Source organism: Microcaecilia unicolor, chromosome 3 (genome assembly GCF_901765095.1).
Source record: "Microcaecilia unicolor chromosome 3, aMicUni1.1, whole genome shotgun sequence".
Lineage (NCBI taxonomy): Eukaryota > Metazoa > Chordata > Amphibia > Gymnophiona > Siphonopidae > Microcaecilia > Microcaecilia unicolor.
The window spans coordinates 28,130,137-28,144,993 of record NC_044033.1 but is presented as its reverse complement, the minus strand read 5'-3'; the positions used below and the strand labels follow the sequence as shown (position 1 = coordinate 28,144,993).

At 41.2% G+C, this 14,857-nt stretch overlaps 1 protein-coding gene across 2 annotated transcripts in view; it reads left to right on the top strand.

Moving 5' to 3' along the window:
• LRPPRC (leucine rich pentatricopeptide repeat containing) overlaps positions 1–14,857 on the top strand; it is a 346,459-nt gene that overhangs the window by 70,844 nt on the left and 260,758 nt on the right. For both annotated transcript variants that reach the window (XM_030195798.1, XM_030195797.1), the window contains exons 6-8: positions 1,498–1,584; positions 2,236–2,362; positions 9,524–9,668. In XM_030195798.1, the coding sequence (XP_030051658.1) occupies positions 1,498–1,584; positions 2,236–2,362; positions 9,524–9,668 (359 nt within the window). The remainder of the gene's footprint in view (positions 1–1,497; positions 1,585–2,235; positions 2,363–9,523; positions 9,669–14,857) is intronic.

The window sequence follows — 14,857 nt, the reverse complement described above, 5'->3', positions numbered from 1 at the left end:
TGTTTGTATTTGGCTGTGCACAATGATTATATGTGTCAAGATTTAAAAAGTGGTATATAAGAACAAATGAATCAGAAGTTATTTATATTTAGAGTAAAAGAGGCCAAGAGTTCTCTTTCCAAATATATGCTGCTGTGCTCTAGAATACAAACAGCAGACACTGTTTACCTGCCACCTCACATGTACATATTAAATCTTAAAACCCGCACCGATAGGTTCATTTTTTGAAAAGCAAGCCAGTAGGTAGTTTTAAGTACAGAAAACCAGACTGATTCTAGGTCTGTTAGGGGTCTAAAACTCTGTCTGAATATTTGATTGGATATGGGTGGACACCTTGAAAATTAACTCTTTGTTCACTTACAAGATTGGTCACTTTTTTGATAGTATAAATAAGCAAGTGGGTTCTGGTTGGGAATGCCAAAGTTTTTCAGTTCTTCAGGTTTAATAATCTTTTGATATACCGTGCAGGGCACAGGCCTTAAGAGCGGTTTGGTGAACAAAAGTAGATATATTACAAGGGGATCCACAGGCTTAAGACATTCTGGCACATCTCTGGTCTCTTTACAGTCCTACACATGTTTTATCATCCTGGTATTCTAAAGGGAGGGTGTTTTAGAAAATTTAGGCTCATCTAGGGTTTGGTGGTAGTCCTGCCTCAGAGCTGGTCCAGATGACCTTGGAATGATGACTTGATGAAGCTTCAGGTGGGAGTGTTCCTGAAACTTGATCAGGGTCTCTTGTCACAGGGGCCAGTTCTACTGGACAACGTATCTCTGATCTGTCTTCTGGCCTGGCTGTTAAGAGGAGATGCCTGCAAAAGAGAGTGCTCAGAAGAGGTCATAACTATCCTTTTTCAAGCTTGTAAGAAATTTTCCTCTCTGTTATGTCTGAGAATGGAATGTTCAAGGATTAATATAACAAGAGGATGGTGTATCTTTCTATGTGGTGTTACCATTGATTTTGACTATTCTACAGAAGGGTCTGGCCTAAAATGCCTTTGCAATCCATGTAGTGGTAATAGTGTGCTATGGAGGATGGGTAGAGGGCAGAAACGGAGCCAGGTTGACAGCGCGGGGGGAGCGAGAGCAGACTTCCGCTAGCCCTGGCGCACATTTTCAATGCAACACATTGAGAAAAACATAAGCGCTGGAGCCGGCAGAACTCCGTTTGGGGGAGCGGCTGCTCCCCTGGCACCCCCCCTGGCTATGCCACTGGTAGAGGGCATGTCCTTATCAACTATCACAATTAATTTGCATTTTCTCAGAGGGGTAAGCATCTCTACCCTCCATTGAGATTGCTCAGAGCTCTGTCTTCATTAAAGTTTATAAGAAGGTCATCAATCAGATTTAACACTTAGAGCAATATTTCTGGTAGCAAGATGTATGCCCGAGGAGCAAATGTTTCCTTAGAAATGTCAGAGGTGAGATTTTTATTTGCTGTATTCTGTTTTGGATTGAAATTGGGGGAAAATGTATCATCTCTGTATTTATCTTACAGCAAGATTTTGGAGTTTATGAAGAGCAAAGACCTTCCAATCACAGAAGCAGTTTTCAGTTCTCTTGTGACTGGTCATTCGAGAGCAGGGTAATATATAAAGATATTGATTTATTAATTTGAGGTTTTTAATTTGGAGGATGTAAGAAACATTTGATTTTGAAGAAATAGGAATATGTTTATATCCCTTATTTGTTTTTTGTGTTGAAGCAAAACAGAGTTGTGGATTGTAGTTTTAATGTGAAACAGAGTGCATGATGTCCAGACTGCAGCCTATTTAGTCTGCCTGTCCACATAAACTGCTCAGCTGTACAGTCCATTTTCTTTTTCTCAGCGATTCTCTGTGCTTGTCCTGCTCTTTCTTGAATTCAGATGCTGTCCTTGTCTCAACTACCTCCACTGGGATGCTGTTTAAACATATCCATATCCCTTTATGTAAAGAAATATTTTCATAGATTATTCTTGAGTCTATTCCATTTAGCCCTCACATTATGACCATTGCTCCAGATCCTCCTTTCTGTTGAGAAACCACTTCCTGGGCATTTATACCTTGGAGATATTTAAATGTCTCTGTCATCTCTCTCTTATTCTGCCTTCACTCTAGAGTATACACATTTAAGTCTGGATTCGCATGTGTTGGGTAATAAATGTTTTAACTTCAAATCTAAAGTTTAGAAACATATGACATAGTATCTGTTGCTTTGTCTTTCAGTTTGTGTCATCTTTTCTGAATAATTCTAGGGATCTGGAGAATGCAGAAAACATCCTTTCAGTTATGAGAGGTGCAGGAATTGAGCCTGGTGCAGAAACTTACATAGCACTACTGAGTGCTTATGCTGAAAAGGGAGACCTGGACAAAATCAATAAGGTACTTTAAAGTTTACTAGAAAGAGGGCATTTTTGGCCCAAGTTCCCATAGGAAAATTGGCCTTTCAAGAATATGTCTCGTCTTCCTCTTAAAAAAAACAAAAAAGAAACAAACAAACAAACAAAAAAAACTTTAAAAACTTAAGTAATACAAGCAGTACCAATTACACTTTAGGCCAAATTCTACAGTTGGCGCCTTAAAAACATTACGCGTAGTTTATAGAATATGTGCACGCGCCATTCTTGTGACTAAAATTTAGGCACACCTATTTAGGCCACATAAAACCAGGCCTAAATACCTGTGCCTAAGTTAGGCGCAGATCAGTTGTATTCCATAACAGTGTGCATAGTTTTTTGAAATGCCCACAACCTGTCCATTCGACACCCATGGCCATACCCCCTTTTCGACTGCGCATGAAAATTTACGCGTACTGCAATATAGAATCCACCTAGAAAGATGTGCACGTAAATTCCAATTAAAGCCAGTTAGTGGCGCTAGTTGGTTGTTAAGTACCAATTATCAGCGCTGATAGGCTTGTTAATCAAGTTGTGTGTGCAATTTGGCCATATATAGAACTTGGGGGTTTGTGCATTCACTATAATCAAACTTGTATTACATATCCAGGCAAACCAAAATACTGATCTTACCCTAAGAAAAGCTTATACCAATATCCAGTGTAAAGGGATGTTCTGCATTAACTCACTTGCAGCAAAGAACACCAAACTATGACTTCTTTTTATAACGATTTTCCAAGATGCACTTAAAACATGTATACTTCTGTGCTGCCTGCTCATGCTGGTACCATTCTAGTTCTGAACTACAACTACGTTCATGTATGAGGGCTTCTTTATATCATGTAATAGGATTAGACCTGCAGTGGATTCGGGTTTGGTCTTGAGGTATGTTATAGATAATTGCCTTGGTGAATTAACTGCACCTACCACTCCATGTAGATTATACTCCTTCATGATCAAATAGTGGCATCACAAGTAAGGCAGTCAGCAATTTGCCACAGTGTTAACCAGGCAGTTATATTTGATACAATCTTGGAAGAATCTATATATATAAAAGGCACCACCAACGTTCTATGAAGCCTCCAGCCGGAAGTGTGAAGCGCCAGAGATATCCGGTTTCCCCATGAGTGAAGGAAAACAGCACAGCACGAAATCCCTCTCTGTAACAGTGAAGGACTCAAGAGGGGGGAGGGGAGAGAGACGCCCTCACTCTCTCTGTAACACAAACACAGCACAGCAGGAAACTTAACACTGAAGGACTGGACTCGGAGGGGGGAGGGAGAGAGGGCAGAGGGCAGGGACACACACACTCCCACTCCCACATGCACACTCTGAAGAAAACCTTGCTAGCCCCCTTTTCATTTGCAACAGAAACGGGGCTTTTTTACTAGTAGTTTTATAATTTTGGTTGCGGCATAGTCACATTCGTATCAATACTTGATTAAACCAACAGTCCAACAATGTTTTCAAACTGACATTTTACTCACTATCAACTCCTCCCTTTCTGAGATACACTAATAGCATATGCCTGTGGTTCCCAAACCTGGTCCTGGAGGCACCCCAGCCACTCAGGTTTTCAGGATATCCACAATGAATATATTCATGAGAGATTTGCATGCACTGCCTCCACTGCATGCTAATCTTTCTCATGAATAGTCATTGTGGATATCCTGAAAACCTGAGTGGCTGGGGTGCCTCCAGGACCAGGTTTGGGAACCACTGGCATATGATATGAATAACATAGTAACATAGTAGATGACGGCAGAAAAAGACCTGCACGGTCCATCCAGTCTGCCCAACAAGATAATTTCACGTGTGCTACTTTTTGTGTATACCTTACCTTGATTTGTATCTGCCATTGTCAGGGCACAGACCGTAGAAGTCTGCCCAGCACTAGCCCCGCCTCCCAACCACCAGCCCCGCCTCCCACCACCGGCTCTGCCTCCCAATCTTGACTAAGCTTCTGTGAATGTGATATAAAATGTGCATACTTGTTCTTGATCTGTCCTTGCTGTTTTTAGGACAGACTGTAGTGTGGCAAGGCTAGTGCTAGGGACTCTGCCCCCCTCCCACCCGTCCTCTTTTTCCAAGCCGATTATTTCTTCCACTTCACCTCCCCCTCCCTCGTTCTGGCATCTCCTGTCTTTGAATCCTAACCCCCCTCCCTCCCCCCCCACCCGTCTGGCGTCTCCCTCACCTGCCTGGTCTGACTTAAAAATGTTTTTTTTCGAAGCAGAGGGTTCTGTCGCAGGAGCGATTCAAGCATGCTGCTCTCGGCCTCGGCACTTGCCCTCTGCTGCCGCGGTCCGCCCCACCTCTGACGCAACTTCCTGTTTCCGTCTGAGTGGACCGTGGCAGCAGAAGGAGAGTGCCGAGGAGGCCAAAGGCAGCACATTTGATTGCTCCTGTGCCAGAAACCCTCAGTTTAGAAAAAAAACATTTTTAAGTTAGACCAAGCAGGTGAGGGAGACGCCGGACATGGTAGAGAGAAGGGGAAGATATGCCGGCCCAGCATGCGCCATATCTGGTGCCTCCCTGCCATGCATACCCTGCTTACCGCGTTCCTCCTGCCCTGGGCCCTGGCCTTACTTCAGAACTGTTGGAGTTGCCTTTGAAGCCTGCTCTACTACTACTACTTAACGTTTCTAGAGCGCTACTAGGGTTACGCAGCGCTGTACAGTTTAACAATGAAGGACAGTCCCTGCTCAAGGAGCTTACAATCTAGCCCATCCAGATCTGTCTTTCCATATTTGGGACACAGACTGTAGAAGTCTGCCCAGCACTGGATTTAGTTCCCGACTATAGCAATTGCCTACGTTTTATTTTGATTCCCTCCTCTTTCCATATAGGGATCCATTCCATCATAGTGTTTGTCTCCATCATCTCCCCTGCAAGGGCATTCCAAGTTAGACTGAGGAGATTAGCTTTTAGGATATGATGATATTTATTTGTGTTAGAATTTGTATATTTATACATGATACAGACAGGGTAACCAAGGAATAGGTAAATCACAAGAGACAATTTATAAATCAGGTCCACATTTTGGAAGCGAAAGAGAGAGAAAACATAAGGGCCCATAAATTCCATTTCAACATGCTCCCGTCCCAAGATACGTTGATATTTAGTTGAATCTGTTGTTCTTCCACATGCAGAATATTTTCTATGTGACCTGGCTTCCAAACAGTCCCAAAGCATAGAACCATGCCTGTGTTGTATTGGTTGGAAAGGTGTTCTTTCTTTTAGATGCTTCAATCTTCTTTCTTAAAATGTATCTTTTGTGGTTGTGCCTAAACAGTTAAATTTTTTTTATCTGGCCAAAGCCCTTTATTCCAAAAAGTTTAAAACTTTTCATGGCTTTCTTTTGCATTTTGTAAATGATGACTTTGTGATGAGGTTGTGGAATAGGTTTCCTTCTATTAACTGTCCCGTACAGATCATTGTTTCAACGATTCTGTATTATGGACAGCTGTCTTGGTTAAAAACATGGGTCTGTGGGTTCTGTTTCACAGATATGACCAGTTTTTGGGCAGTATCAGATTTTTTCCAGATCTTGCCTCGACTTACACAGTTCCATTTTTTAATAAATATTTCTATCAATTGGAATTGCTAGCTGGAAGCATTTAGAAGGATATTTTTAGCCATCCCCTTGTTTTGCAGGTGTGAAATTTATTTATTTATTTATTTATCACATTTATACCCCACATTTCCCCACATGTTTGCAGGCTGAATGTGGCTCACATTAAACCGAGAAGGCGATCGCCAACCCGGTTATTAATCAGTTACAATATATTGTTGTAAACAGAGAGTAGAAGAATAAGTTGAAAGGAGGGAAAAGGGAAAGGAGAAAGAGTCCAAAATAGTCCATTAATGTATTGCTTTGGAGGACTTTAGGATTTATGTTGGATCCTGGGAGTAGGCTTCCTTGAATAAGCTGGTCTTGAGTACTTATGCAATTACCAATAAATAAATAAATAAATGATTTCCTAAAGTTAAGGTGATTTTTGGTAGTTTTGACAGCTTTTGGTAAAGCATTCCATAATTGGGTGCTGATAAAGGAAAAGGAGGTAGCGTAAGTAGATTGAGGCTGTTGCAGGTAGGATAATGGAGGTTTAGGAATGAACTGGATGTTCTTGATGTATTCCTAGAAGGAAGGTTGATTAGGTTATTCATGTATCCTGGGACTTCTCCTTAAAGAATTTTGTGGACTAGGGCACAAATTTTGAAGTTAATTCATTCCTTTATTGGGAGCCAGTGTAATTTTTCTCGAAGGGGCTTAGAATTTTCAAATTTGGATTTACCAAAAATTAATTTTTCTGCTGTATTTTGGACAGTCTGGAGTCTCTTAACAAGTTGTTCTTTGCATCCAGCATATATTACATGAGCACACAGCTGTGGAATGCATTACCTACAGCCTTGAAAGCCATTGACAAAATAACCAACTTCCGCCAAGCTTTGAAGACATATCTCTTCAACAAGGCCTACAAAGAGAACCCATAGCCTTACAAAATTACCTCACCAACCCACCCAGTTATTAAAGTCCACCTTCTATCCTGCCTAACACCTTCCTTCTTTCCTCCCTCACTTAATCTTTGTACATTACTAATTGTATCTGTTATCATGGAATGATTATGTCATAACCAAACTCTGTAAGCCACATTGAGCCTGCAAATAGGTGGGAAAACGTGGGATACAAATGCAATAAAATAAAAATATATTCCATTACAGTAGTCTAGGTGACTTAATACTATTGATTGAACTAGGTGTCGAAAAACTTCTCTAGGAAAGAGAGGTTTTATCTGCTTGAGTTTCCACAATGAGAAGAACATACAGTACAGTGTCAGTTATCCGATTTAAATGGAATCGACCCGTTGCTGGATAAGTAAAAAGTCGGATAATATGGAAAACACTGCATAAACTCCTCAAACAATGCATAAACAAAGGCATAGAGTGCCCGATTTTCAAAAATTGTTCTAAAACAAAGACCTTTAATAGAAATAAATGTGATGACATTTCCGGGGTGTCTGTCGGATATGCTGGATGGTTGGATTAGCAAAGATTGGTTAATCGAGACTGTACTGTATCTTTATTCTTGAAGTTCCTAGATAGCTTCTTAGAGAAGAACAGTCATAACCTAAGAAATTAGAAGGGTCAGAGTATTTGTTCAGCTGTAGAATAGTCTTTACTTGACTGAATGAAGGCCTGCCACGTCACTAAGAGGCAGATTGTAAAAATACCGCCACAACAGCACAGGGAAGGAGCTCCCTAATGCTTGATGCTAATGACATGCAAATTTAGGCGCGTTGTTAGCGTTGAGCATTAGGGAGCTTAGGGGGAAGATTACGCATGTGCTCATGAGTTGTGCGTCAAGCACAGCTCTTAAGTGCATGCCCACAAAAGCCAGAGGGGGAGGAGGGAAGGAGGAGGAAGAGCTTGCCGGTAAGTGCAGCTGAATGGATCCGGCCCTTAAAAGTTAGCTGGCTTCTCTGTTTCTTTCTGAGCTGCTGAAGCCCAATTTGTTTTTCTTTTTTTATTCCCTATAGTAATCCAGGGCAGATAAAATACCTTTTAAGATGTAGCTGCAAGATTTTCCTTCAGGAGAAAGGATGTGTTGTGCATGTATTAATAATGAGGTAAAATAGATAGGCGGTAGCCTGAGCTTTATAAAAAGTGCCTGCTTTATTCTTCTCCCCACCATCTGTATACACAGCTTGATGCATATTGTTTGCAAGACCTGTCCTGTCAGGAACCCAACAACTGCTGTATTGAAGTACAGCTGGAGCTGTCTTTTTAAAGAGACATGGCCTCTTCTTGACATCTAAAGCCAGTTCCAAGCATTAGGTTCCCTGCATTAAGGGCACCCTTATTCAGGGCGCTCTTTATTGAGCATTGGAAGGAATACCTAATTACCTTATTTAAATGGAATTTGCTATCTGTGGTATGCTTCGGCACACTTATGCCCCGCGCTACAGCCGTCTGTGCATTCTGCGGTAGCAAATTTGAGTGCTAGTACAGCTCTAATGGCTTCTAATGCCCACACTTGCTTCTGAGCATCAAGCCCTAAATCCTTTGGGCCATATTAACAAATTTAAGAGCTTAACATGTGCTAATGGAATTAGCGTGTGCTCAGTGCTGTATGTCCTATTTTGTATCTGCAGACCATGTAGCACTTAGCTATGCTAATTCTATTAGTACACTAAGCTTTAGTAAAAAAAGGCCCCTTAGAAAAGAGGTAGTAATCAACTGGAAGGATTTCTATACTGTTGCCATATTTGCTTGTTAAAAATTTTCAATCTGTTAAAAACAGTAAATGATGCTTATGCATTAAAATCAAAAAGATGTTTACATAACTTTGTGTCATGTGACGGTTCTCAATATTTGTTCACATATGGATTCACTGAAATATAAAATTTGACCAGGTCTGCCTAAATGTTTGCACATAACTCTGTTTATATTTTCTGCTAGTATATAAGATGGGGGATGGTGCTCTGTTTCCTCTCCTGCTCCAGAAACTTTATTGAAGATTCTCTAGAAGGCTTATGGAAGTCTTCCCAATTCATGCTATCAGATTTCATCATTTGCGTCCTGCTGTCTTTGAAAACTGCCTGTTACAGATCTCTGGGCTTCTTTTATAAAGTCGTTGGCGATTCCCATGTGGCAAATGAGAGGAAGCTCGTAGGAATTGAATGGGCTTTCTCTCATTTGCTGCACCGAGAATCGGTAGCACGTATTTGTAAAAGAAGCCCTCTTTTTGCTTTGTATTAGGACTGTAACTGCTGTTTATTTTTAACAAAGGCAGTGATTTGATTCTGCACAATTTAAAATTTTGAACTGTATTGTTAGCATCAGAGCCTCAACTCTTGTTACTATCTGATAACCTTTAAAGCAGGGGTGCTCAGTGTCTGTCCTCGACAGCTGCAACCCAGTCAGGTTTTCTGGATTTCCACAATGAATATGTATGAGATCTATTTGCGTGCACTACCTCCATTGTATGCAAATAGATCTCATGCATATTCATTATGGAAATCTTCAGACTGGCATTGAGCACCCCTGCTTTAAAGAAACTCTGATTCCTGGGGACAGGATGTGACATGGCTCTTGTAGATTATTATGTTTTCTAGACACTTATCTCATCTGGTTATGATTACAGACACTGGAAAATGTGGAGAAGACTGAAGAATGTCTTACTGACAGGGACCTGATGCAGGTTATCTGGAGTCTTGCAAAAGCTGGATATCCTCAGCATGTACAGGACATTTTGGGCTGCTTGAGATATGACAGGGGATACATACCTGGTATGGCTTTCAGGGTTACCTAAGCTGGCTTACTGTTTTACAAAGTGTACAATTACATGTGGCAAAGGAAAGATTTGTCTACTGCAATTCTGTCTCAGTGTGTAAATGTTTTTACTGAAGAGTACAGCATTCATGTAGCTTTTGAAAGTTGCAATGTGTTTTCATTTTTGGATGCTTCTGTTACGTGAGAACAAAATAAGACTCTTACAAAGAGTTCAGTGACATTTATGAGACTATTTTGCTATCTGAGTAATTTTAGTTTTCAACAATTTTTTATTGATGAATAGTTGCAAATCATAAATAACAACCAAAATCTTTAGTTCCAATACAACTTAGCCAACAATATAGACAGATTGGCAAGATAACATCAATTTTTATAATGAAAGAAAACCTCACCCCACCATTTAAACCACAGACCCCTAACCCGCTACCGTCTCCCACCTTACCCCTCTCTTTACCCCCATAACCGCCCCCCCCCCCACATATCCCCCTAGGCTTGTACTCTGATAACCCAGGAGGACCCCCCCAGAAAGGAAGCTAAATGGTATCTGATTTATTTTATTAACAAGTTAAGAGTTCTAAAGCCTTTAATGAAAGTATATCACCATGAAACGTTTGGTGCTTTTCATGGTGCTTTCGGCTTTCACCACATGTAAAAAGCCTTTGGATGGCCTGTTCAAGCCATCCAGGGACATGATAGTATTCACCAAACTTTATATCAGTTCTGACTTTTGGGGGAAGGCCCATCTGGGTCCTGCATCTTAAAAGTAACAAGGATAGAGTTCTAGTGGACTTAGGGGTTCTGAAGAAAGCTGGATTTTCTGTAGCCTGATATCTTTTTAAAGGATCAACAAAAAGTGTAATATGAGCTCAATTTATTTATTTGTAACATTTGTATCCCACATTTCCCCACCCATTAGCAAGCTCAATGTGGCTTACATTTACCGTAAAGGCGATCGCCAAGTCCGGAAGATGTTAAACAAATACAGTTTAAAATAAGGGTCAGATAAGGTTAGAGTAAACAGGTACAAAAAGGGACAAGGAAATAAAGGAATATATAATGTCCAATGCGATGTAAGGTATTGATGCAAAATACCAGCCAGCCCAGTCGAATATACTACACTCCTAGAATGCCTAGACCCAGAACCCGGAATCCACCCAGCAGACAGGATCTGGACTGAATTCACTATAATACCAGAAGATCTTATCTCACAGACACTTAAAAGATTCACCAAATCTGGCTGTAAATTAGATATATGCCCAAACAACCTCATGAAGTCGGCCCCCCAACAATTTTTAATGGACCTAACTAACCATGTGAATTTCATGCTACAAACCCCCATACCCAAGGATGCAAAGAAAAATACTAATGAACTAACGAACTATAGACCAGTAGCATCCATTCCCTTATTCACCAAAATAACAGAAGGCATGGTGACCAAACAACTCGCAGAGTATCTAAACAAGTTCTCGGTACTGCACGATTACCAGTCAGGATTTCGCTCTAATCACAGTACGGAAACCGTACTAGTCACGCTTATGACCAAACTCAAACAATTGATAGCAAACGGCAACAACATACTACTGTTACAATTTGACATGTCAAGCGCATTTGACATGGTTGACCACGGAATTTTATTACACATCCTCGAATACTTCGGAATCGGAGGTAACGTTCTCAGATGGTTCAAGGGTTTCCTAACCACCCGCTCATATCAAGTGACATCAAACTCGACTACATCAGCCACATGGACACTTGAATGCGGAGTTCCACAGGGATCCCCCCTCTCACCGACCATATTCAACCTAATGATGACACCCTTGGCTAAGCTACTATCGAATCAGAATCTAAACCCATATATATATATGCTGATGATGTAACAATCTTTATCCCATTCAAACACGATCTAAGAGAAATTTCTGACGAAATCAACCAAAGCCTACACATTATGAACTCCTGGGCAGATGCATTTCGACTGAAACTAAATGCTGAAAAAACCTAATGCCCAGTACTCACCTCGCAATAAAACAAGAAGGAATTTACCACCATCAACACACCTAATCTAAGTCTACCAGTCTCAGACACCCTTAAAATCCTTGGAGTCACCATTGACCGACACCTAACACTTGAGAATCATGCAAAAAACATAACTAAAAAGATGTTCCATTCAATGTGGAAACTAAAAAGAGACCATTTTTCCCAAGGAATGTCTTCCGCTACCTGTTACGATCACTGGTAGTTAGTCATCTGGACTATTGTAATTCACTCTAAGCTGGCTGCAAAGAGCAAATACTCAAAAAAACTCCAGACAGCCCAGAACACGGCAGCCAGACTTATATTCGGCAAACCAAAATACGAAAGCGCAACACCCCTTTGCGAAAAACTACACTGGCTCCCACTCAAAGAACGCATCACGTTCAAACTCTGTACCTTGGTCCATAAAATCATCCATGGTGACGCCCCAGCCTACATGTCAGACCTAATAGAACTACCACCCAGAAATGCAAAAAAATCCTCCCACACATTTCTCAATCTTCATCTTCCCAAATGTAAAGGCTTGAAATACAAATCAATGCATGCATCAACCTTTTCCTATACAAGCACACAGCTCTGGAACACACTGCCACGTAACCTGAAAACGGTCTACGAAATGACCAATTTCCGCAAACTCCTGAAAACTTATCTCTTCGACAAAATATATCATAAAGAACAACACGTGTAACTCTACATTCTTTAAGATATCCAGGAATGTTCTTTAATGTCTTTTGCTTTCACACTATCATGCATCTAATGTCTATGGCCTTAACACTATCATGTATTTCACCATCATGTACCCCAAACTTGCTGTAAAACCAAATGTACATTCTTTTCTATTTCCAGTATCCACGATGAATTGTAAGCCACATTGAGCCTTAAAGAAGGTGGGATAATGTGGGATACAAATGTAATAATAATAATAATGCATTGCAGAGTTGAGGCATTTAAGTAGGGCCAGTAGGATTGGCCTTGCAAAACAGATAGGTCTTTAATGATCGCCTGAAGTTTTGATGGTTTCAGTTCTTGGATTTCTTTTTTTCTGCACCCCAGATTGACTGGGTCTGAGGATGCTGTGGAGGCAGCATTCACAACTCTTGTAGGAGAGAATCATAGTCATAATGACTTAATTTAGAGTCAATGATGTAGTGTTATCCTGGTGCATGGCTCCCAGTCTCAGACCTGTTGTTGCAATGACCAAATTAGAAGCAGTGGTGAAAGGGAAATCCCCATATGGCTGCAAATAGAAGCTCATAGCAACATACTTCAGTTAAAAGTGATTGAAAATCTTAAAGTTGGGGGTGGGATGGGAGAGTGGGGAAATAGTTGAAGTTTAGTACACACTTACCTATCTGTTTTAAGAACTCAAGAGTACCCAATACCTGAAACATTTCTGAAAATAGGTTTACTTTCGAATGGGGTTTAAGATACAACCAAATTGATTTCTATAAAATGATAATTTGTAATAGTGTTTTAAATTAGGAGATGTCAGGAGAGGTTAGAAATGTTGAATTCAATTTATCGCTTAATATATGTTTCGGCAGCGGCCGTGCAGTAACTGGCCAAACAATCGTTAACTTCAACCGGTGTAAAAAGTTACTAGCATGAGGATAGTAATAACCTAAATATTAGTTCTTATCTTGAAATAATATTTGCTTTATTGTAACTGTTTGACTTTTTGCATGGGTGTGGGTAAGGATTTTGTTGTATAAAGATTTGTAGAGAAGGGACAGTGAGTTGGTTTGTGGGAGCAGGCTGCGGACTGCTTCAAGGGTATGTTGAAAGTTTAGTGTCCCAGTTGGTGTACTGTGGATCTCCAGCACCAGGGCCAGTATTTATATTTATGCCTCTGGTCAGCTGCCCTTTCCCCAAGGGATCCAGTTGTAGCTGAGAACCAAATGGCACAGCTAGCGCTGCAGCGAGACTTGTGCTTCTCCAACCTGCTGTCCTTGTTGCTGGTGTCCCTCTTGAGTATGCAGCTCATAGTAATTGACCTGCCTGCTACCTTGCAGATTTCTACTAATTACTGGGAGAGACGTTGATGACAGGAAGAAGAGGGTGGAGATACAGCAGGGCCTTGAGCACACAAATAACTCAAAAATCCCTCATTTACTTTCGTCTTCAGTGCCACCTGGTGCTCCAAAACAGCCCCCTCAGGCCAATGCCCAAGGGCTCTTGCTCCCTCCCTTTGATACATCATTGAATGAGAATGGTAGGACATATAATTAGGATTCACGATTTGCAGCAAATATTAAATCCAGCTAAAATGTTGAAAATTGGTTTCTTTGAGACCCCGAGCAAGAGTGGGGAGTGGGCCAGTGAAATAGCACAGCCGGACAACAGGGATGAACACAGGATAAGTATTTATTTACAGGATTCCTGGGCCTGTTACTTCACAGGGCCTGAGTCGTAGCCATGGGTAAGGCTCTGCAGTTCAGAAAGTCAGTTAATAAGCAGGCCTCTGGCGGCAGGCGTACCACAGTTTGACTGCCAGGGTTGCCACGCCCATATACTGCCAAGTCTTATCTTCTCTCAGAGGTACAGGTCTGGTTTCAGCCAGACCTCAAAGCAAACATGCAATAGTCAGTTCAGTATTAGCAATAGCTTATCTCAGCCAGGTCAGATCAGCTATACATATTTGGTAAGAGCATAGGCTTGGACTTCAGTTCCTTCCTCCCTGGGCCTCCTTTTCTGCCTGACCTTGTCTTTTGAACTTCTCGGTAGTGACTCCACTCCATCCGGCTTATTTCCTCCAGGGCCGGGACCTGCGCTGTTAAGGTAGCCCAGGCTACTTGAAGAGAGACTTTTCTTAAGGGTGAGGGGTAATGTCCTATAAACTCTGTCACATTTACAAAGGAAAACCAGTATGTTTCTGGTTTACATAATGCCACCTGTACTGTTATTAAAACCTTTTTGTCTTGCAAAACTGATAAAAGATCAAAACTGAACTTCCTGTGTTTCTCCGAGGACAAGCAGGCTGATATTATCACATATCAAAGAGACTTCTAGAATGCAGCGTCGTGTGGGAGCAACTCACCGCGCTTTCGCGAGCAACTTCCCGCCCGCGACGCGAACGTGCTACCTCAGTTTCTTCTTATCCACGATCGGGGAAAGTTGTTTTTTTGTACCTTCCCTTTTCTGCCTCAGGAGAACC